General features: G+C 33.1%; 1 protein-coding gene across 1 annotated transcript in view; it reads right to left on the bottom strand.

Annotated features, from left to right (window-relative positions):
* Positions 1 to 24,579, bottom strand: part of LOC144838042 (putative GPI-anchor transamidase) — a 98,874-nt gene that overhangs the window by 29,039 nt on the left and 45,256 nt on the right. Inside the window, exon 5 of the mRNA XM_078693398.1 lies at positions 23,869 to 24,077. Within this exon, the coding sequence (XP_078549524.1) occupies positions 23,869 to 24,077 (209 nt within the window). The remainder of the gene's footprint in view (positions 1 to 23,868; positions 24,078 to 24,579) is intronic.

Raw genomic sequence — 24,579 nt, forward strand, 5'->3', positions numbered from 1 at the left:
ACAGATTAAAATTTACTGTAAAGATGAAATTAATGACCCACGTAATTAAAATGTTTAGGCATGATGACGTCATAAAAATTAAAATATTTTTATCTCATGCTAAAGAAAGTTGATTGACCTACACAATATATAAATTTAGGAGAAAAAGGAATACAGATAAGCATGATGCGCTCCATTGAATGTGATGAGCAATAACGAAAGAGACAAAAATCCTATATTTTACATTCGTGTGGCCATACGATGACGTCACAATGTTTTTTTAGCCTTATCGATGCATGATCCGATATCTACAACTCATCAACTTCTAGATTTTGTAATAAAAATAAACGGTTCACGGTTTACTTTAGAAACTATGACTGTTTAAAAAAAGACATAATTTTGACGATTTTTTAAGCTTTTTCATAAAAAATGCGCACGAATTGTCTAATTCAACGTGTTCGTATGGCGTTATTTAAACTGGAAAAGGTCTAAATTGTTTTCAAAATTACTAGGAAAGACTTGAAAAATATAATTCAAGAGAAAAAAATATGTTTTTAACGCTACGTGCGCACCGCGTGCGTAAAAAATTGCGCGCCCGTGGGAATTTTTGACATGCTCAAAATGACAAGAAACGCATAAAAAGTTGATTAGAAATTAATTTTGCGCATTTTGAAATTTTAAATGCGCGTGCGCGCATAACTTCTTGTGAAACATGCCATTTTTAATCCGTAGAAAGTTTTGCCCCTGATATGACTTAAATTTTGTCAAAGTGTCAATACTAAATGACTTTTGGTTTTTAATCTATAATCAATCATTGAAATTCATAAAATTGCGCGTAAGTCACGTTGCGCAACTATGACGTCATTCAAAAATAGGAGGTGCACAACTTCACGTAAATGCCCATATGTTGTCAAAGTTATGAAATGTTATGTTTACACATTTTAGAGAAACGTGACTCACAAAAAGGAAGGAAGGATCCAAGAATAATACAGAAAAAAACTATTGATCCCATACAATAACAAGGAGTTATCCGCTTGGTATACCAAGCGGATAACTAATAAACGCCTCTTCAATAAAACATCACTTTGAATAATAATCCACCCCCCACCCCCAAACCAACTATCTAATAAACGTCCATCCACATTTATAATAACACAATTATACTATTTGTAGTAGAATTCATTGCACTGTTATCTACAATTTACCAAGCATTTGTTATTGTTTTTTACCACTTTTCATATCTATTAGAGGATTTCATTTGATTATAAATGTTACCATATTATTAAAACTAAAAAATTTAACATATATCCCTCGAATAAGCACCTCCCTCAAATGAACTCCGCCTCCCCAAAGGGCCCTACCAAACAATAAAAACTATACTTTAAAATGTTATTAATCATCTAAAACACTGTGAAACAAAGTAGTTTAGTTTTACGAATGTCAAGCATTTTCAATAATGGTAACCGACAGAAAACGTACAAGGAGAACATTATCATTCCGAGAACCATCGTCTACACTTCCTAGAGGGGGAGCGAGAGAAGTGAGTAGGTGAAATTACGGGCCTCACATATGTTCTAATTTTCTAGTATGATGACATAATCAAATCAAACATGAAGATGACAATTTCGGAAAATAATGATTTGAGCAAAAAGATATAAGATGTTGAAAAAAATAGGACTTTAAAAATTTGTATTTAACTTTGGCAAAAAAAATGAAAAAACTACTTTTAACTTCAACTGGCCATATTATAACGTCATCCGATGGGCACAACTTTTATATGAATTGATATCTACATTTCAGCAGCTTCCATAATAACTTATAAACATCTATGTCACCTTTAATTCTGAAGAGCCGCAAGATACTAAAACAATATAGTGAGGGTGAAATTACATGACCTATGTAAAAAATTTAAATTGTGGCAATTCATGAGAAAGATAATTAATTGAGTAAGCACATATTAAAATTTGAGGGAAAGTCGGGCACAAATAAACAAGATGCACTCTGTTGAATGTGATAATCTATGACGAAAGAGAAAAAAAACATAATTTTTATATTCAATTGGCCATTTGATTTGATGTCACAACATCGTTTACGTCAAATGTGTACATGAATTTATATACTGCAACAGCAATGGCTTCCAGAATAAGTTAAAATAATTCGGGGTCATCATGCATTCTGAAGAATGATTCTAATTTTAGTGAATGTACTAAGGATGGTAAGTAGAATGCGAATTGTACAAAAAAATTGTATCGCGCAGTGATTTTTTTAAACAAGCCTAATTCATGCTCTAAATTGATCAAAACGTAAATTTGAGCTTTTTAAATTTTTAATGTGCTATTTCATGCGGATGACTATGTGTACACATACGTTTTTATTTGCTAATTATACCCTTGACCTGAAGTTTACGTATAGTGAATTTGATTGATGTGATGATGAGTTATTGAGATACATGATTGATAATGTGATTTCACAAAATGGCATATAAATGACGTCAGTGATGAGTGATCATGCTCAAAAGCTTATTAGGATTAAATTTAATTATTCAAAAGACATTATGAAATTTTGGTGATCATTGACATTTAACTTTTTGAGATAATTGTTACACAAAATCTGTACAGAGAGAAATAAATAATAAGAACTAGAATTTAATTCGTCACTTTGACGAATTATAGGTGATCATTTTTATCATTTTAATGAAATTAACATTTTTTAAACATGCATGTACGTTAACATACGATCATAAAAAGTTGATGTACGCCATCCTATGACATGATGCATATACACTTATAGTGCTGAGTTGTACCTATTATGTGTCATATACAATATGTACAGTATATACTGTATATCTATATAAAGTGTAGCATAGGTGAAATTACGGGACCCACATCATGTTCTAATTTTTTGGTATGATGGAATTATCAAAATAAACTCGAAGATGACAATTTCGAAAGATAATGAATTGAGCAAATAAATATAAGGATTGGAAGAGAATTTGACACGTAGAAGCGCAATGCGCGCTCTTTGAAATTTGTATGATTTTGACTAAAGAAATTTAAAAACTACTTTTTAACTTCAACTGGCCATATGATAACATCACATCATCCGATAGGCTTAATTTTTATATGAATTCATATCTACATTTCATCAGCTTTCATAATAAGTTATAATCTTCAAAGTCACCTTTAATTCTGAAGAGCTGTAAGATATTCAAATGTATGTTGTAGCTGAAATTACACGACCTAGGTTATTCAAGTTTTTACGCGTGATGACATAATCAAATTGAAAATGTTGACAACTCATGAGAAAGATAATTAATTGAGCAAGCACATACTAAAATGTGTGCGAAAATCTGGTTCAAATAACGGAGATGCGCTCTATTGAATGTGATAACCCACACAAAAAGATAAAAATCACTAATTTTTTAATTCAAGTGGCCATTTGATGACGTCATACCATTTTGTACGTCTAATGTGTATATACATTTATATCTACAACTTATTGGCTTCCATATTCAGTTTAAAAAATTGGGGGTCATCTTCCATTCTGAAGAGTTATATTCATTTTAAAAAGGCCCTACTTTTTACCATTTTTAGCACTTTTGTACAATTAATGTGCGCATTTTGTCATTTTTAACGTGCTCGTATAGCGTTATTTTAAGTCGGAATGGACTCAGCATTTGGTGAATGTACTAAGGAAGATGAGTAGAATGCAATTTGTTCAAAAAAATGGTATTTTTTTACGCTTTCTATGTACGCACGCGCAAAAACGTGTTTTGCGCAGTAATTTTTTAAAACACGCAAATGGCCTAATTCATGCTCTAAATTGATCAAAACTTAATTTGGAGCATTTTAATTTTTTAACGCGTAATTTCACGCGCATGACCTTGAAACGCGCAAGTTTTTATTTGCTAATATTTTTACCCTTGACCTGAAGTTTACATGTAGTGAATTTCATTGATATGTAATAAAGAGTTATGGAGATATGATTGATAGAGTGATTTCACAAAATCGCGTATTAATGACGTCACGGTTGAGTGATCACACTGAAAAGCTTATTATGGCTAAGTTAAAGTATTTAAAAGACATTGTCAAAAATTTGTGATCATTGACATTTAACTTTTTGAGATAATTGTTACACAAATTTGTACAGAGAGAAATAAATAACTAGACATGAAACTCGTCACTTTGACGAGTTAGTTATCCGCACAACAAACGCTACGTGTACGTCATACGTTAGAATTTTGCACCCAGAAAAAGATTATGGCATTATGACCTGATCTGAAGAATATGATATGTTGTTAGTGCTGAATTCTGTCAATTTTGTGTCATATAGTATATACAGTATAAACAGTACAATCTGTATACATATTACATACAGTGTAGAATAGGTGAAATTACGGGACCCGCCATTTATTCCATTTTTTAACATGGCGACGGTATCAAAATGAAACACTAAAATACCAATTTCGGAAGGATATTATCTCAGCAACAACATATTAGCGTGTAGAAGAAATTTGGATACGTAAAATATAGATGCGCGCTCTTTTAAATGTGATGAACTATGACGCAAAATATGAAAATACGACTTTTTTTATTCAACTGGCCATATGATGACGTCACTACATCTGATTGACAAAATGTTCACATGAATTCGTATCTACAATCCAATAGCTTCCAGAAAACGTTTTAATCGTGATTATCACATTTTATTCTTACGAGCTATAACAGATTAAAATTTACTGTAAAGATAAAATTAATGACCCACGTAATTTAAATTTTTAGGCATGATGACGTTATAAAAATCAAAATATTTTTAACTTCATGCGAAAGATAGTTGATTGACCTAGATAATATTAAAATCTCGGAGAAAATGGAAGACGGATAAGCGTGATGCGCTCCATTGAATGTGATGAGCAATAACGAAAGAGACAAAAATCCTATTTTTTACATTTGTGTGGCCATACGATGACGTCACAACATCCGTAAGGAAAAACTTCTGCATGAATTCATATCTACAACATATCTGCTTACATATTAAGTTAAAAAACTCGGGGGTAACGGTTGATCCTGAGGAGCTATAATAGATTCAAAATAGGCATAATTTTGACAATATTTTGTAACTTTTGCAACTAAAACGCATGCAAATGGTCTAAATCAACGTGTACGTATGACGTCATTTTAATTTTAAATGATGTCAATCTTTTTAAAAATGACTAGGAAAGGCTGGAAAATCACAATTTAATAGAAAAAAACATGATTTTCATGCTGTGTGCGCACTGCACGCGTAAAATTGTTCGCGCGCGTGGGAAATTTTGACATGCGCAAAATGTCATGAACGGCGTAAAAAGTTGATTAGAAATTAATTTTGCGCATTTTAAAATTTTTAATGCGCGTGCGCGCGTAACTTCTTGTAAAACACGCAATTTTTAGTTAACTAAAAGTTTGCCCTTGATATGACTTAAATTTTCATAAAGGGTAAAAAAAAAATTACTCTTGGTTTTTAAGCTATGATCAATCATTAAAAATCATAAAATCGCGTGTAAGTCACGTTGCGCAACTCTGACGTCATTCAAAATAGGAGGTGCACAACTTCACGTAAATGCCCACATGTTGTCAAAGTTATGAAATATTATGTTTACACATTTTAGAGATACGTGAGCCACAAAAAAACGGGAAAGAAATAAGAACTAGATTTGAACTCGTCACTTTGACGAGTTAGTTATCCGCACGACAAACGCCACGCGCGCTTCATACGTTGGAATTTTGCACACGGAAAAAGATTATGGCATTATGACCTGAACTGAAGAATATCATATGCTGTTAGTGCTGAATTCTGTCAAGTTTGTGTCATACAGTATATACAGTGCAAACGGTATAATCTGTATACGTATTACATACAGTGAAGAATAGGTGAAATTACGGGACCCCCTCGTTTATTCCTATTTTTAACATGGTGACGGTATCAAAATGAAACACTAAGATAGCAATTTCGGAAGTACATTATCTCAGCAACAACATGTTAGCGTGTAGAAGAAATTTGAATACGTAAAATATAGATGCACGCTCTTTTAAATGTGATGAACTATGATGCAAAAGATGAAAATACGACTTTTTTTATTCAACTAGCCATATGATGACGTCACAACGTCGGATTGGAAAAATGTTTACATAAATTCGTATCTACAATCCAATAGCTTCCAGAAAACGTTTTAATCATGATTATAGCTTTTTATTCTGACGAGCTATAACAGATTGAAAGTTACTGTAAAGATGAAAATGAGTGACCCACGTTATTTACATTTTTAGACATGATGACGTCAAAAAAATTAAAATATTGTTAACCCATGCGAAAGGTAGTTGATTGACCTAGAAAATATCAAAATCTGGGTTAAAATGAAAAACGGATAAGTGAAGATGCGCTCTATTAAATGTGATGCTCTATGACGAAAGATACAAAAATCCTATATTTTATATTCGCATGGCCATACGATGACGTCACAATGTCCTGTTAGCAATATTGATGCATGATACGATATCTACAACTAATCATCTTCCAGAATACGTAATAAAAATAACTTTTACCGTTTAGTTTAGAAACTACGACTGTTTTAAAAAAGGTATAATTTTGACAAATTTTAAGGAATTTTTAAACTTTTTCATCAAAAACGTACGTAAATTATCCAATTCGACGTGCTCGTATGACGTTAATTTTAAGTCAAAATTGTTTAAAAGTTGGTAAAATTACTAGAAAAGGCTGGAAAAACATAAATCCCGCGAAAAAAAATGGTTTTCAACGCTACGTGCGCACCGCGCGCGTAAAAATATGCGCGCGCATGGGAATTTTTGACATGCTCAAAATGACATAAAACGCGTAGAAAGTTGATTAGAAATTGATTTTTCGAGATTTGAAATTTTAAACGCGCGTGCCCGCGTAACTTCGTGTGAAACATGCCATTTTTTTCCCACAGTCAGTTAGCGCAAGATAAAACTTAAACTTTTTCTAAGTTTCAAATTAAAATGTTATATGGTTTTCGATCTATGTTAAATACGCGAAATTCATAAAAACGCGCGCAAGTCACGTTGCGCAACTCTGACGTCATTCACAATAGCAGGTGCACAACATCATGTGAATGCCCACATGTTGACAAAGTTATAAAATGTTATGTTTACACGTTTTTGAGTTACGCGTGACACAAAAATGACAGAAAGAAAGAAGAATACAGAAAAAAAAACTAGACATGAAACTCGTCACTTTGACGAGTTAGTTATCCGCACAACAAACGCCACGTGCACGTCATACGTTAGAATTTTGCACCCAGAAAAAGATTATGGCATTATGACCTGATCTGAAGAATATGATATGTTGTTAGTGCTGAATTCTGTCAATTTTGTGTCATATAATATATACAGTATAAACAGTATAATCTGTATACATATTACATACAGTGTAGAATAGGTGAAATTACGGGACCCGCCATTTATTCCATTTTTTAACATGGCGACGGTATCAAAATGAAACACTAAAATACCAATTTCGGAAGGATATTATCTCAGCAACAACATATTAGCGTGTAGAAGAAATTTGGATACGTAAAATATAGATGTGCGCTCATTTAAATGTGATTAACTATGACGCAAAATATGAAAATACGACTTTTTTTATTCAACTGGCCATATGATGACGTCACTACATCTGATTGACAAAATGTTCACATGAATTCGTATCTACAATCCAATAGCTTCCAGAAAACGTTTTAATTGTGATTATCACATTTTATTCTTACGAGCTATAACAGATTAAAATTTACTGTAAAGATAAAATTAATGACCCACGTAATTTAAATTTTTAGGCATGATGACGTTATAAAAATTAAAATATTTTTAACTCATGCGAAAGATAGTTGATTGACCTAGATAATATTAAAATCTCGGAGAAAATGGAAGACGGATAAGCGTGATGTGCTCCATTGAATGTGATGAGCAATAACGAAAGAGACAAAAATCCTATTTTTTACATTTGTGTGGCCATACGATGACGTCACAACATCCGTAAGGAAAAAATTCTGCATGAATTCATATCTACAACATATCTGCTTACATATTAAGTTAAAAAACTCGGGGGTAACGGTTGATCCTGAGGAGCTATAATAGATTCAAAATAGGCATAATTTTGACAATATTTTGTAACTTTTGCAACTAAAACGCATGCAAATGGTCTAAATCAACGTGTACGTATGACGTCATTTTAATTTGAAATGATGTCAATCTTTTTAAAAATGACTAGGAAAGGCTGGAAAATCACAATTTAATAGAAAAAAACATGATTTTCATGCTGCGTGCGCACTGCACGCGTAAAATTGTTCGCGCGCGTGGGAAATTTTGACATGCGCAAAATGTCATGAATGGCGTACAAAGTTGATTAGAAATTAATTTTGCGCATTTTAAAATTTTAAATGCGCGTGCGCGCGTAACTTCTTGTAAAACACGCCATTTTTAGTTAACTAAAAGTTTGCCCTTGATATGACTTAAATTTTCATAAAGGGTAAAAAAAAAATTACGCTTGGTTTTCAAGCTATGATCAATCATTAAAAATCATAAAATCGCGCGTAAGTCACGTTGCGCAACTCTGACGTCACTCAAAATAGGAGGTGCACAACTTCACGTAAATGCCCACATGTTGTAAAAGTTATGAAATGTTATGTTTACACATTTTAGAGATACGTGAGCCACAAAAAAACGGGAAAGAAATAAGAATAATACAGAAAAAAAAAAATATTGATCCACTACAATAACAAGGAGTTATCCGCTACTAAGCGGATAACTAACTAGACATGAAACTCGTCACTTTGACGAGTTAGTTATCCGCACGACAAACGCCACGTGAACGTCATACGTTGAAATATTGCACACAGAAAAAGATTATGGAATTATGACCTGAACTGAAGAATATGTTGTTATTGCTGAATTCTATTATTTTGATTCATATATAGTATACACAGTATAATCTGTATCCGTATCACATACAGTGTACATGTAGAATAGGTGAAATTACGGGACCCGCTATTTATTGCAATTTTTAACATGTTGAAGGTTTTAAAATGAAATGCGAAGGTAGCAATTTTGCAAGGAAATTATCTCAGCAACAACATGTTAACGTGTAGAAGAAATTTAATACGTGAAATATTAATGCGCGCTCTTTTAAATGTAATGAACTATGACGCAAAATATGAAAATACGACTTTTTTTATTTAACTGGCCATATGATGACGTCACAACATCCGATTGGCAAAATTTTCACATGATTTTGTATCTACAATCCAATAGCTTCCAGAAAACGTTTTAATCGTGATTATTACATTTTATTCTTACGAGCTATAACAGATTAAAATTTACTGTAAAGATAAAATTAATGACCCACGTAATTAACATTTTTAGGCATGATGACGTTATAAAAATCAAAATATTTTTAAATCATGCGAAAGATAGTTGATTGACCTAGATAATATTAAAATCTCGGATAAAATGGAAGACGGATAAGCGTATTGCGCTCCATTGAATGTGATGAGCAATAACGAAAAAGACAAAAATCCTATTTTTTACATTTGTGTGGCCATACGATGACGTCACAACATCCGTAAGGAAAAAATTCTGCATGAATTCATATCTACAACATATCTGCTTACATATTAAGTTAAAAAACTTGGGGGTAACGGTTGATCCTGAGGAGCTATAATAGATTCAAAATAGGCATAATTTTGACAATATTTTGTAACTTTTGCAACTAAAACGCATGCAAATGGTCTAAATCAACGTGTACGTACGACGTCATTTTAATTTGAAATGATGTCAATCTTTTTAAAAATGACTAGGAAAGGCTGGAAAATCACAATTTAATAGAAAAAAACATGATTTTCATGTTGCGTGCGCACTGCACGCGTAAAATTGTTCGCGCGCGGGGGAAATTTTGACATGCGCAAAATGTCATGAACGGCGTAAAAAGTTGATTAGAAATTAATTTTGCGCATTTTAAAATTTTAAATGCGCGTGCGCGCGTAACTTCTTGTAAAACACGCAATTTTTAGTTTACTAAAAGTTTGCCCTTGATATGACTTAAATTTTCATAAAGGGTAAAAAAAAAATTACTCTTGGTTTTTAAGCTATGATCAATCATTAAAAATCATAAAATCGCGCGTAAGTCACGTTGCGCAACTCTGACGTCATTCAAAATAGGAGGTGCACAACTTCACGTAAATGCCCACATGTTGTCAAAGTTATGAAATATTATGTTTACACATTTTAGAGATACGTGAGCCACAAAAAAACGGGAAAGAAATAAGAACTAGAATTGAACTCGTCACTTTGACGAGTTAGTTATCCGCACGACAAGCGCCACGCGCACGTCATACGTTGGAATATTGCACACAGAAAAAGATCATGGCATTTATTACCTTATATCAACGAAGAGTGCCAGAGACCTACTAGGTCCCTGGATAAGTTGTTTACCAAAATTTAGTGAGTAGTTTTTACATGAATAGTAAAATAGCCAATCAGAACCTAGTCTTATTTGGCCTGCTACATTATAGAAATAGGTAGGAAATAAATGATTTGGGCTATACCATTCCGTTACAGTCAGTATAACCAGTAAAATTTTTATACATATATTACATACAGTGTAGAATAGGTGAAATTACGGGACCCGCCATTTATTCCAATTTTTAACATGGCGACGGTATCAAAATGAAAAACTAAGATAGCAATTTCGGAAGGATATTATCTCAGTAACAACATGTTAACGTGAAGAAGAAATTTGGATACGTAAAATATAGATGCGCGCTCTTTTAAATGTGATGAACTATGACGCAAAATATGAAAATACGACTTTTTTTATTAAACTGGCCATGTAATGACGTCACAACGTCGGATTGGAAAAATGTTCACATGAATTCGTATCTACAATCCAATAGCTTCCAGGAAACGTTTTAATCATTATTATCACTTTTTATTCTGACGAGCTATAACATATTGAAATTTACTGTAAAGATGAAAATAAGTGACCCACGTTATTTACGTTTTTAGACATGATGACGTAATAAAAATTAAAATATTTTTAACTCATGCGAAAGATAGTTGATTGACCTAGACACTATCAAAATCGGGGTGAAAATGGAAAATGGATAAGTAGAGATGCGCTCTATTAAATGTGATGAGCTATGACGAAAGATACAAAAATCCTAAATTTTATATTCGCGTGGCCATACGATGACGTCACAATGTCCGGTTAACCATATTATTACATGATCTGATATCTACAACTCATCAACTTCAAGAATATGTCATCCACAAAAAGTTGACCGTCCAGTTTAGAAATTACGACTTTTTTTTTCGCGCTACGTGCGCACGCATGCGTAAAAAAATTGCGCGCGCCTGGGAATTTTTGACATGCTTAAAATGACATGAAACGCGTAGAAAGTTGATTAGTAATTGATTTTTCGCATTTTGAAATTTTAAACGCGCGTGCGCGCGTAACTTCGTGTGAAACATGTCATTTTTTGTCCACAGAAAGTTAGCGCATGATATAAATTAAACTTTTGCTAAGTTTCATTTGAAATTGTTATATGGTTTTCGATCTATGTTAAATACGCGAAAAACGTAAAAACGCGCGTAAGTCACGTTGCGCAACTCTGACGTCATTCACAATAAGAGGTGCACAACTTCACGTGAATGCCCATATGTTGACAAAGTTATGAAACGTTAACTGTACACGTTTTAGAGATACGCTCTGCACAAAAATGACGGAAAGAAAGAATACAGAAAAAAAAAAGATGAAACAGGACAGTTCCAAGGAGTTATCCGCTGAATGCGGATAACTAACTAGACATGAAACTCGTCACTTTGACGAGTTAATTATCCGCACGACAAACGCCACGTGCACGTCATACGTTAGAATTTTGCACCCAGAAAAAGATTATGGCATTATGACCTGATCTGAAGAATATGATATGTTGTTAGTGCTGAATTCTGTCAATTTTGTGTCATATAGTATATACAGTATAAACAGTATAATCTGTATACATATTAAATACAGTGTAGAATAGGTGAAATTGCGGGACCCGCCATTTATTCCATTTTTTAACATGGCGACGGTATCAAAATGAAACACTAAAATACCAATTTCGGAAGGATATTATCTCAGCAACAACATATTAACATGTAGAAGAAATTTGAATACGTAAAATATAGATGCGCGCTCTTTTAAATGTGATGAACTATGACGCAAAAGATGAAAATACAATTTTTTTTGTTCAACTGGCCATATGATGACGTCACAACGTCGGATTGGAAAAATTTTGATATGAATTCGTATTTACAATACAATAGCTTCCAGAAAACGTTTTAATCATGATTACCGCTTTTTATTCTGACGAGCTATAACAGATTGAAAGTTACTGTAAAGATGAAAATAAGTGACCCACGTTATTTACATTTTTAGACATGATGACGTCAAAAAAATTAAAATATTTTTAACCCATGCGAAAGGTAGTTGATTGACCTAAAAAATATCAAAATCTGGGTTAAAATGAAAAACGGATAAGCGAAGATGCGCTCTATTAAATGTGATGCTCTATGACAAAAGATACAAAAATCCTATATTTTATATTCGCATGGCCATACGATGACGTCACAATGTCCTGTTAGCAATATTGATGCATGATACGATATCTACAACTCATCATCTTCCAGAATACGTAATAAAAATAACTTTTACCGTTTAGTTTAGAAACTACGACTGTTTTAAAAAAGGTATAATTTTGACAAATTTTAAGGAATTTTTGAACTTTTTCATCAAAAACGTACGTAAATTATCCAATTCGACGTGCTGGTATGACGTTAATTTTAAGTCGAAATTGTTTAAAAGTTGGTAAAATTACTTGAAAAGGCTGGAAAAACATAAATCACGAGGAAAAAATTGTTTTTAACGCTACGTGCGCACCGCGCGCATAAAAATATGCGCGCGTGTGGGAATTTTTGACATGCTCAAAATGACATAAAACGCGTAGAAAGTTGATTAGAAATTGATTTTTCGCATTTTGAAATTTTAAACGCGCGTGCGCGCGTAACTTCGTGTAATACATGCCATTTTTTCCTCACAGTCAGTTAGCGCAAGATATAACTTAAACTTTTTCTAAGTTTCAAATTAAAATGTTATATGGTTTTCGATCTATGTTAAATACGCGAAATTCATAAAAACGCGCGTAAGTCACGTTGCGCAACTCTGACGTCATTCACAATAGCGGGTGCACAACTTCACGTGAACGCCCACATGTTGACAAAGTTATAAAATGTTATGTTTACACGTTTTTGAGTTACGCGTGACACAAAAATGACAGAAAGAAAGAAGAATACAGAAAAAAAAACTAGACATGAAACTCGTCACTACGGACGAGTTAGTTATCCGCACGACAAACGCCACGTGCACGTCATACGTTAGAATTTTGCACCCAGAAAAAGAGTATGGCATTATGACCTGATCTGAAGAATATGATATGTTGTTAGTGCTGAATTCTGTCAATTTTGTGTCATATAGTATATACAGTATAAACAGTATAATCTGTATACATATTACATACAGTGTAGAATAGGTGAAATTACGGGACCCGCCATTTATTCCATTTTTTAACATGGCGACGGTATCAAAATGAAACACTAAAATACCAATTTCGGAAGGATATTATCTCAGCAACAACATATTAGCGTGTAGAAGAAATTTGGATACGTAAAATATAGATGCGCGCTCTTTTAAATGTGATGAACTATGACGCAAAATATGAAAATACGACTTTTTTTATTCAACTGGCCATATGATGACGTCACTACATCTGATTGACAAAATGTTCACATAAGTTCGTATCTACAATCCAATAGCTTCCAGAAAACGTTTTAATCGTGATTATCACATTTTATTCTTACGAGCTATAACAGATTAAAATTTACTGTAAAGATAAAATTAATGACCCACGTAATTTAAATTTTTAGGCATGATGACGTTATAAAAATAAAAATATTTTTAACTCATGCGAAAGATAGTTGATTGACCTAGATAATATTAAAATCTCGGAGAAAATGGAAGACGGATAAGCGTGATGCGCTCCATTGAATGTGATGAGCAATAACGAAAGAGACAAAAATCCTATTTTTTACATTTGTGTGGCCATACGATGACGTCACAACATCCGTAAGGAAAAAATTCTGCATGAATTCATATCTACAACATATCTGCTTACATATTAAGTTAAAAAACTCGGGGGTAACGGTTGATCCTGAGGAGCTATAATAGATTCAAAATAGGCATAATTTTGACAATATTTTGTAACTTTTGCAACTAAAACGCATGCAAATGGTCTAAATCAACGTGTACGTATGACGTCATTTTAATTTGAAATGATGTCAATCTTTTTAAAAATGACTAGGAAAGGCTGGAAAATCACAATTTAATAGAAAAAAACATGATTTTCATGCTGCGTGCGCACTGCACGCGTAAAATTGTTCGCGCGCGGGGGAAATTTTGACATGCGCAAAATGTCATGAATGGCGTAAAAAGTTGATTAGAAATTAATTTTGCGCATTTTAAAAGTTTAACTGCGCGTGCGCGCGTAACTTCTTGTAAAACACGCCATTTTTAGTTAACTAAAAGTTTGCCCTTGATATGACTTAAATTTTCATAAAGGGTAAAAAAAAAATTACGCTTGGTTTTTAAGCTATGATCAATCATTAAAAATCATAAAATCGCGCGTAAGTCACGTTGCGCAACTCTGACGTCATTCAAAATAGGAGGTGCACAACTTCACGTAAATGCCCACATGTTGTCAAAGTTATGAAATATTATGTTTACACATTTTAGAGATACGTGAGCCACAAAAAAACGGGAAAGAAATAAGAACTAGACATGAAACTCGTCACTTTGACGAGTTAGTTATCCGCACCACGACAAACGCCACGTTCACATCATACGTTGGAATATTGCACACAGATAAAGATTATGGCATTATGACAAGAACTGAAGAATATGATATGCTGTTAGTGCTGAATTTTGTGTCATATAGCATATACATGCAAACAGTATAATCTGTATACATATTACATACAGTGTAGAATAGGTGAAATTACGGGACCCGCCATTTATTCCAATTTTTAACATGGCGACGGTATCAAAATGAAACACTTGGATAGCAATTTCAGAAGGAAATTATCTCAGGAACAACATATTAACGTGTAGAAGAAATTTGAATACATAAAATATAGATGCGCACCCTTTTAAATGTGATGAACTATTACGCAAAATATGAAAATTTGACCTTTTTAATTAAACTTGTCATATGATGACGTCACAACATCTGATTGACAAAATGTTCACATGAATTCGTATCTACAATCCAATAGCTTCCAGAAAACGTTTTAATCGTGATTATCACATTTTATTCTTACGAGCTATAACAGATTAAAATTTACTGTAAAGATAAAATTAATGACCCACGTAATTTAAATTTTTAGGCATGATGACGTTATAAAAATTAAAATATTTTTAACTCATGCGAAAGAAAATTGATTGACCTAGATAATATTAAAATCTCGGAGAAAATGGAAGACGGATAAGCGTGATGCGCTCCATTGAATGTGATGAGCAATAACGAAAGAGACAAAAATCCTATTTTTTACATTTGTGTGGCCATACGATGACGTCACAACATCCGTAAGGAAAAAATTCTGCATGAATTCATATCTACAACATATCTGCTTACATATTAAGTTAAAAAACTCGGGGGTAACGGTTGATCCTGAGGAGCTATAGATTCAAAATAGGCATAATTTTGACAATATTTTGTAACTTTTGCAACTAAAACGCATGCAAATGGTCTAAATCAACGTGTACGTATGACGTCATTTTAATTTGAAATGATGTCAATCTTTTTAAAAATGACTAGGAAAGGCTGGAAAATCACAATTTAATAGAAAAAAACATGATTTTCATGCTGCGTGCGCACTGCACGCGTAAAATTGTTCGCGCGCGCGGGAAATTTTGACATGCGCAAAATGTCATGAATGGCATAAAAAGTTGATTAGAAATTAATTTTGCGCATTTTAAAATTTTAAATGCGCGTGCGCGCGTAACTTCTTGTAAAACACGCCATTTTTAGTTAACTAAAAGTTTGCCCTTAATATGACTTAAATTTTCATAAAGGGTAAAAAAAAAATTACGCTTGGTTTTTAAGCTATGATCAATCATTAAAAATCATAAAATCGCGCGTAAGTCACGTTGCGCAACTCTGACGTCATTCAAAAATAGGAGGTGCACAACTTCACGTAAATGCCCATATGTTGACAAAGTTATGAAATGTTATGTTTACAAGTTTTTGAGATACGTGAGACACAAAAATGAGGGAGAAAGAAATAAGAAAAAAAAAAAAAAGTAACAGGACGATTACAAGGAGTTATCCGCTACTAAGCGGATAACTAATAATACAGAAAAAAAATAATGATCCACTACAATAACAAGGAGTTATCCGCTACTAAGCGGATAACTAAAAAGATGATGAAACAGGACAGTTACAAGGAGTTATCCGCTACTAAGCGGATAACTAACTAGACATGAAACTCGTCACTTTGACGAGTGAGTTATCCGCACGACAAACGCCACGTGAACATCATACGTTGAAATATTACACACAGAAAAAGATTATGGCATTATGACCTGAACTGAAGAATATGTTGTTATTGCTGAATTCTATTGTTTTGATTCATATATAGTATACACAGTATAATCTGTATCCGTATCACATACAGTGTACATGTAGAATAGGTGAAATTACGGGACCCGCTATTTATTGCAATTTTTAACATGTTGACGGTTTTAAAATGAAATGCGAAGGTAGCAATTTTGCAAGGAAATTATCTCAGCAACAACATGTTAACGTGTAGAAGAAATTTTAATACGTGAAATATTAATGCGCGCTCTTTTAAATGTAATGAACTATGACGCAAAATATGAAAATACGACTTTTTTTATTTAACTGGCCATATGATGACGTCACAACATCCGATTGGCAAAATTTTCACATGATTTTGTATCTACAATCCAATAGCTTCCAGAAAACGTTTTAATCGTGATTATTACATTTTATTCTTACGAGCTATAACAGATTAAAATTTACTGTAAAGATAAAATTAATGACCCACGTAATTTAAATTTTTAGGCATGATGACGTTATAAAAATTAAAATATTTTTAACTCATGCGAAAGATAGTTGATTGACCTAGATAATAATAAAATCTCGGAGAAAATGGAAGACGGATAAGCGTGATGCGCTCCATTGAATGTGATGAGCAATAACGAAAGAGACAAAAATCCTATTTTTTACATTTGTGTGGCCATACGATGACGTCACAACATCCGTAAGGAAAAAATTCTGCATGAATTCATATCTACAACATATCTGCTTACATATTAAGTTAAAAAACTTGGGGGTAACGGTTGATCCTGAGGAGCTATAATAGATTCAAAATAGGCATAATTTTGACAATATTTTGTAACTTTTGCAACTAAAACGTATGCAAATGGTCTAAATCAACGTGTACGTATGACGTCATTTTAATTTGAAATGATGTCAATCTTTTTAAAAATGACTAGGAAAGGTTGGAAAATTTCAATTTAATAGAAAAAAACATGATTTTCATGCTGTGTGCGCACTGCACGCGTAAAATTGTTCGCGCGCGGGGGAAATTTTGACATGCGCAAAATGTCATGAATGGCGTAAAAAGTTGATTAGAAATTAATTTTGCGCATTTTAAAATTTTTAATGCGCGTGCGCGCGTAACTTCTTGTAAAACATGCCATTTTTAGTTAACTAAAAGTTTGTCCTTGATATGACTTAAATTTTCATAAAGGGTAAAAAAAAAATTACGCTTGGTTTTTAAGCTATGATCAATCATTAAAAATCATAAAATCGCGCGTAAGTCACGTTGCGCAACTCTGACGTCATTCAAAAATAGGAGGTGCACAACTTCACGTAAATGCCCATATGTTGACAAAGTTATGAAATGTTATGTTTACAAGTTTTTGAGATACGTGAGACACAAAAATGAGGGAGAAAGAAATAAGAAAAAAACTAGACATGAAACTCGTCACTTTGACGAGTTAGTTATCCGCACGACAAACGCCACGTGCACGTCATACGTTAGAATTTTGCACACAGAAAAAAATTATGGCATATGACCTGATCTGAAGAATATGATATGTTGTTAGTGCTGAATTCTGTCAATTTTGTGTCATATAGTACAGTACAGTATAAACAGTATAATCTGTATACATATTACATACAGTGTGGAATAGGTGAAATTACGGGACCCGCCATTTATTCCATTTTTTAACATGGCGACGGTATCAAAATGAAACACTAAAATAATAATTTCGGAAGGATATTATCTCAGCAACAACATATTAGCGTGTAGAAGAAATTTGGATACATAAAATATAGATGCACGCTCTTTTAAATGTGATGAACTATGACGTAAAATACGACTTTTTTTATTTAACTGGCCATATGATGACGTCACCACATCCGATTGGCAAAATGTTCACATGATTTTGTATCTACAATCCAATAGCTTCAAGAAAACGTTTTAATCGTGATTATCACATTTTATTCTTACGAGCTATAACAGATTGAAATTTACTGTAAAGATGAAATTAATGCCACACGTAACTTAAATTTTTAGGCATGATGACGTCATAAAAATTAAAATATTTTTAACTCATGCTAAAGATAGTTCATTGACCTAGACAATATCAAAATCGGGGTGAAAATGGAAAACGGATAAGTGGAGATGCGCTCTATTAAATGTGAGGAGTTATGACGAAAGATACAAAAATCCTAAATTTCATATTCGCGTGGCCATACGATGACGTCACAATGTCCAGTTAGCCAAATTAATGCATGATCTGATATCTACAACTCATCAACTTCCAGAATGTTTAATAAAAATAATTTTTTACCGTTTAGTTTAAAAACTACGATTGTTTAAAAAAAGGCTTAATTTTGACTAATTTTTGAAGTTTTTTATCAAAAAAGCGCGCAAATTATCATATTCTACGTGCTCGTATGACGTAATTTAAAGTCGAAATTGTTTAAAAGTTGGTAAAATTACTAGAAAAGGCTGGAAAAACATAAATCACTCGAAAAAATGACGTTTTTAACGCTACGTGTGCACCACGCGCGTAAACATTTGCGCACGTGTGGGAATTTGTGACATGCTCAAAATGACATGAAACGCGTAGAAAGTTGATTAGAAATTGATTTTTCGCATTGCAAAATTTTAAACGCGTGTGCGCGCGTAACTTCGTGTAAAACATGCCATTTTTAGTGCACAAAAAGTTAGCGCACGATATAAATTCGACTTTTGCTAAGTTTCAATTTAAATTGTTATATGGTTTTTGATCTATGTTAAATACGCGAAATTCATAAAAAGGCGCGTAAGTCATGTTGCGCAACTCTGACGTCATTCAATTATAGGAAAGCACAACTTCACGTGATTGCCCATATGTTGACAAAGTTATAAAATGTTAACTTTACACGTTTTAGAGATACGCTCTGCACAAAAATGACAGAAAGAAAGAAGAATAATACAGAAAAAAAAAAAAAAAAAAAAAAAGATGATGAAACAGGACAGTTACAAGGAGTTATCCGCCATAGTGCGGATAACTAAAAAAAAAAAAAAAAAAGTAACAGGACGATTACAAGGAGTTATCCGCTACTAAGCGGATAACTAATAATACAGAAAACTAGATTTGAACTCGTCACTTTGACGAGTTCGGGTTATCCGCGCAAACGCAACATGCACATACGTTTAAAATATATGAACGCCGACAATTATTATGCCATCCTATGACATGAATTAAATATGTTTACAGTGCTGAATTGTACCTATTTTGTAGCATACAGCATATTACAGTATTTACAGAATACATTGTATGTTATATACAGTGCAGCATAGACGAAATTACGAGACCCATCTTTTAAATCCAATTATTAACAAGATGATGTCATCAAATTGACATATAAAGATAACAATTTTTGAAGATAATTATCTAAATAATTACATTAAAACAAATTTGAAGAATTTTGAGCACGTAAAAGTGAGATGCGCTCTCGTTTAAACGCAATGAACTTTTACGCAAGAGATGAAAATATGACTTTTTGAATTCAACTGGCCATATGATGACGTCACAACATCTGATTGGCAAAATATTTACATGAATTTGTATCTACAATCCAATAGCTTCCAGAAAACGTTTTAATCATGATTATCACTTTTTATTCTGACGAGTTATAACAGATTGAAATTTACTGTAAAGATAAAAATAGGTGACCCACGTTATTTACATTTTTAGACATGATGACGTCATAAAAATTAAAATATTTTTAACTCATGCGAAAGATAGTTGATTGTCCTAGACAGTTTTAAAATATATGAGGAAATGGAATACGTATAAGCGAGATGCGCTCTATTTAATGTAATGAGCAATAACGAAACAGTAAAAAATCCAATATTTTACATTCGTGTGGCCATACGATGACGTCATAACATCCGAGGGGTAAAGATTCTGCATGAATTCATATCTACAACATATCTGCTTCTATATTAAATTAAAAAAATTGGAGGTAACGGTTGATCCTGAGGAGCTATAATAGATTCAAAATAGGCATAATTTTGACAAAATTTTGTCACTTTTGCAACTAAAACGCGCGCAAATGGTCTAAATCAACGTGTTCGTATGACATCATTTTAATTTGAAATTATGTCAATCTTTTTTAAAATGACTAGGAAAGGCTGTAAAATCATAATTCAAGAGAAAAAAACATGATTTTCGTACTCCGTGCGCACCTTACGCGTAATTTTTTTCGCGCGTGCGGGAATTTTTGACATGCTCAAAATGTTATGATCAGCGTAGAAAGTTGATTAGAAATTAATTTTGCGCATTTTGAAACTTTAAATGCGCGTGCGCGCGTAACTTCTTGTAAAACATGCCATTTTTAATCCATAGAAAGTTGACCCATGATATGAATTATAATTTTATTAAGTTTCATGATACAATATTTGTTGGTTCTAAAGTTATGATCAGTTATAGAATTTCATAAAATCGCGCGCAACTTACGCAACGCGGATCTGACATCGTCCAAAAGCTTGGCTGCACATCTACACTTCAATGTCAATCTTTTTAGCAAGTTATACAAAGTTATGTTCACAAGCAATAGAGATATGCTGGTCACAAAAATCCGGGAAAGAAAGAAGAATAACAAAGAAGATGAAAAAAAAAGATATTTACAATCACATGGGTTATCCTGCAACTAAGTTGCGGATAACCAAAAAATAATGATCCACTACAATCACAAGGAGTTATCCGCTTGTAGCGGATAACTAAAAAAAAAAAGATGATGAAACAGGACAGTTACAAGGAGTTATCCGCTGAATGCGGATAACTAATAATACAGAAAAACTAGATTTGAACTCGTCACTTTGACGAGTTCGGGTTATCCGCGCAAACGCAACATGCACATACGTTTAAAATATATGAACGCCGAAAATTATTATGCCATCCTATGACATGAATTAAATATGTTTACAGTGCTGAATTGTACCTATTTTGTAGCATACAGCATATTACAGTATTTACAGAACACACTGTATATGTTATACAGTGGTAGCATAGACGAAATTACAAGACCCATCTTTTAAAGCCAATTATTAACACGATGACGTCATCAAATTGACTTATAAAGATAACTATTTTAGAAGATAATTATCTAAATAATTACATTAATACAAATTTGAAGAATTTTGGGCACGTGAAAGTGAGATGCGCTCTCGTTTAAACGCAATGAACTTTTACGCAAGAGATGAAAATACGACTTTTTTTATTCAACTGGCTATATGATGACGTCACAACATCTGATTTGAAAAATGTTCACATGAATTCGTATCTACAATCCAATAGCTTCCAGAAAACCTTTTAATTATGATTATCACTTTTTATTCTGACGAGCTATAACAGATTGAAATTTACTGTAAAGATGAAAATAGGTGACCCACGTTATTTACATTTTTAGACATGATGACGTCATAAAAATTAAAATATTTTTAACTCATGCGAAAGATAGTTAATTGACCTAGACAGTATTAAAATATCGGGTGAAATGGAATACGTATAAGCGAGATGCGCTCTATTTAATGTGATGAGCAATAACGAAACAGTAAAAAATCCTATATTTTACATTTGTGTGGCCATACGATGACGTCATAACATCCGAGAGGTAAAAATTCTGCATGAATTCATATCTACAATTTATCTTCTTGCATAATAAGTTAAAAAAATTGGGGGTCACCTTCGATCCTGAAGAGCTATAATAGATTCAAAATAGGCATATATTTGACAATATTTTGTAACTTTTTCAACTAAAACGCGCGCAAATGTTATAAATCAACGTGTTCGTATGACGTCATTTTAATTTGAAATGATGTCAATCTTTTTTTAAATGACTAGGAAAGGCTGGAAAATCACAATTCAAGAGAAAAAAACATGTTTTTTATGCTCCGTGCGCACCTTACGCGTAAAATTTTTCGCGCGCGTGGGAATTTTTTACATGCTCAAAATGTCATGATCAGCGTAGAAAGTTGATTAGAAATTAATTTTGCGCATTTTTAAATTTTAAATGCGCGTGTGCGCGTAACTTCTTGTGAAACATGTCATTTTTAATCCATAGAAAGTTTGCCCTTGATATGACTTAAATTTTTACCAAGTGTCAATACAAAATGACTTTTAGTTTATAATCTATGACCTATCATTGAAATTCATAAAATTGCGCGTAACTTACGCTGCGCGACTCTAACGTCATTAAAAATATGGAGGTGCACAACTTCAGGTAAATGTCCATATAATGACAAAGTTATACAAAAGATATATTCACAAGCAATAGAGATATGCTGGTCACAAAAATCCGGGAAAGAAAGAAGAATAACAAAGAAGATGAAAAAAAAAGATATTTACAATCACATGGGTTATCCTGCAACTAAGTTGCGGATAACCAAAAAAAATATTGATCCACTACAATAACAAGGAGTTATCCGCTACTAAGCGGATAACTAATAAGAAAGAGAAGAATAAAGATTTCATACAATAACAATAGGTGATCATTTTATTCTAAATGATCACCTAATAAAGATTTCATACAATTAATTCTAAATGATCACCTAATTATTTTTAAAATCAATTATCAACTATTAACCGATTATTTTTTTAATCGATTATTTTTAGGCAGCAGAAATTGCGCAAAATGACAAGCGATAAAAAATAACAGATTAAAAACACTCAATTCATTGCATGTTTTAACCGATTATTGCGGAGCGGAGGCAACCCTCACTCACACAAAGCAAAGCCGATGTTATTATTTATAACATCATTATTCTGTTGTATCTAGATGTTTATTGCGTTAAAGTTAAATAATATAGCTTTTACGGAGAGTTCAATTTTAATCCTAAATGTGAGAGTTTTTAGGCACAATAGGATGTAAACAAACCAACTCATCTTGGCCTTCCATACTTTGAACTGTGTTGTGGGTAATGATGACATGATTTTTAAAAAGCGATATCAGATAACAGATTAACGTCGGAGAAAATTTTCAATTGCACGCAATTTTGTGGTTTGTGCTACTTAATAGTTGATTATTCTGATTTTTTTAGCAGAAACAGACCCTCAGACTATTCCTTCTTTTGTTTAAAAAACAAAGTAGCTGAATGAGATGAGAAAAACCACAAGAATATTCAAAAGAACTGAATTTACCTTTGTTTCTGCCACATCTGTTGAAAGGCATCAGCAAGCTCAATGCTTGAAATCTCTTCAGCATCTTGAAACTTAAGGAATCCATCACCGCCATGACCAGTCATATATATCAAAATGTTACTACGGTCATCAGATAATAACCTTTTGGATCGGGGCGTGCCTGGTGGGAGACGTCCTGTCAACACACGGATAAAGTTTTCAACTGTAACCTGGTAAACAAATTAAATACATATGAATTTATACTAATAAATTATCAAAGATTGGTTATAAATTTCACTATAGAGTTTCTTGTTAGGGTGTGTAGAAAGCGACGACCTCGAATTGGACGACCCCAACGACCCGGGCGACCTCGAATTGGACGACCTAGAATTGGACGACCCATAACACGAAACCGACGACCCCTACAGCCTAGCCTAGCCTAGGCCTAAGTGTGGTATAACATCCCGAAGCCGAACATAGCCAAAGATCTTTAAACCATACCTTATATAATAATCGCAAGCAAGCAATTGATTGAAAAAATACAGAAATATCGCCATTTGATACTGAATGTGTCGACACGAACAAACGAACAGATATGGAACGCCAACGCCGCCGCTGAAAAAGGGGCCGTTTTGACCTGGTTTGCCATGTTTATGATATTTCGTGTGCTAATCGAGTCGAATGCAGTTTTAATGATGCACTCTTGGCGTTCCATATCTGTTCGTTTGTTCG

This window comes from Antedon bifida, chromosome 3 (genome assembly GCF_963402885.1).
Source record: "Antedon bifida chromosome 3, ecAntBifi1.1, whole genome shotgun sequence".
NCBI lineage: Eukaryota > Metazoa > Echinodermata > Crinoidea > Comatulida > Antedonidae > Antedon > Antedon bifida.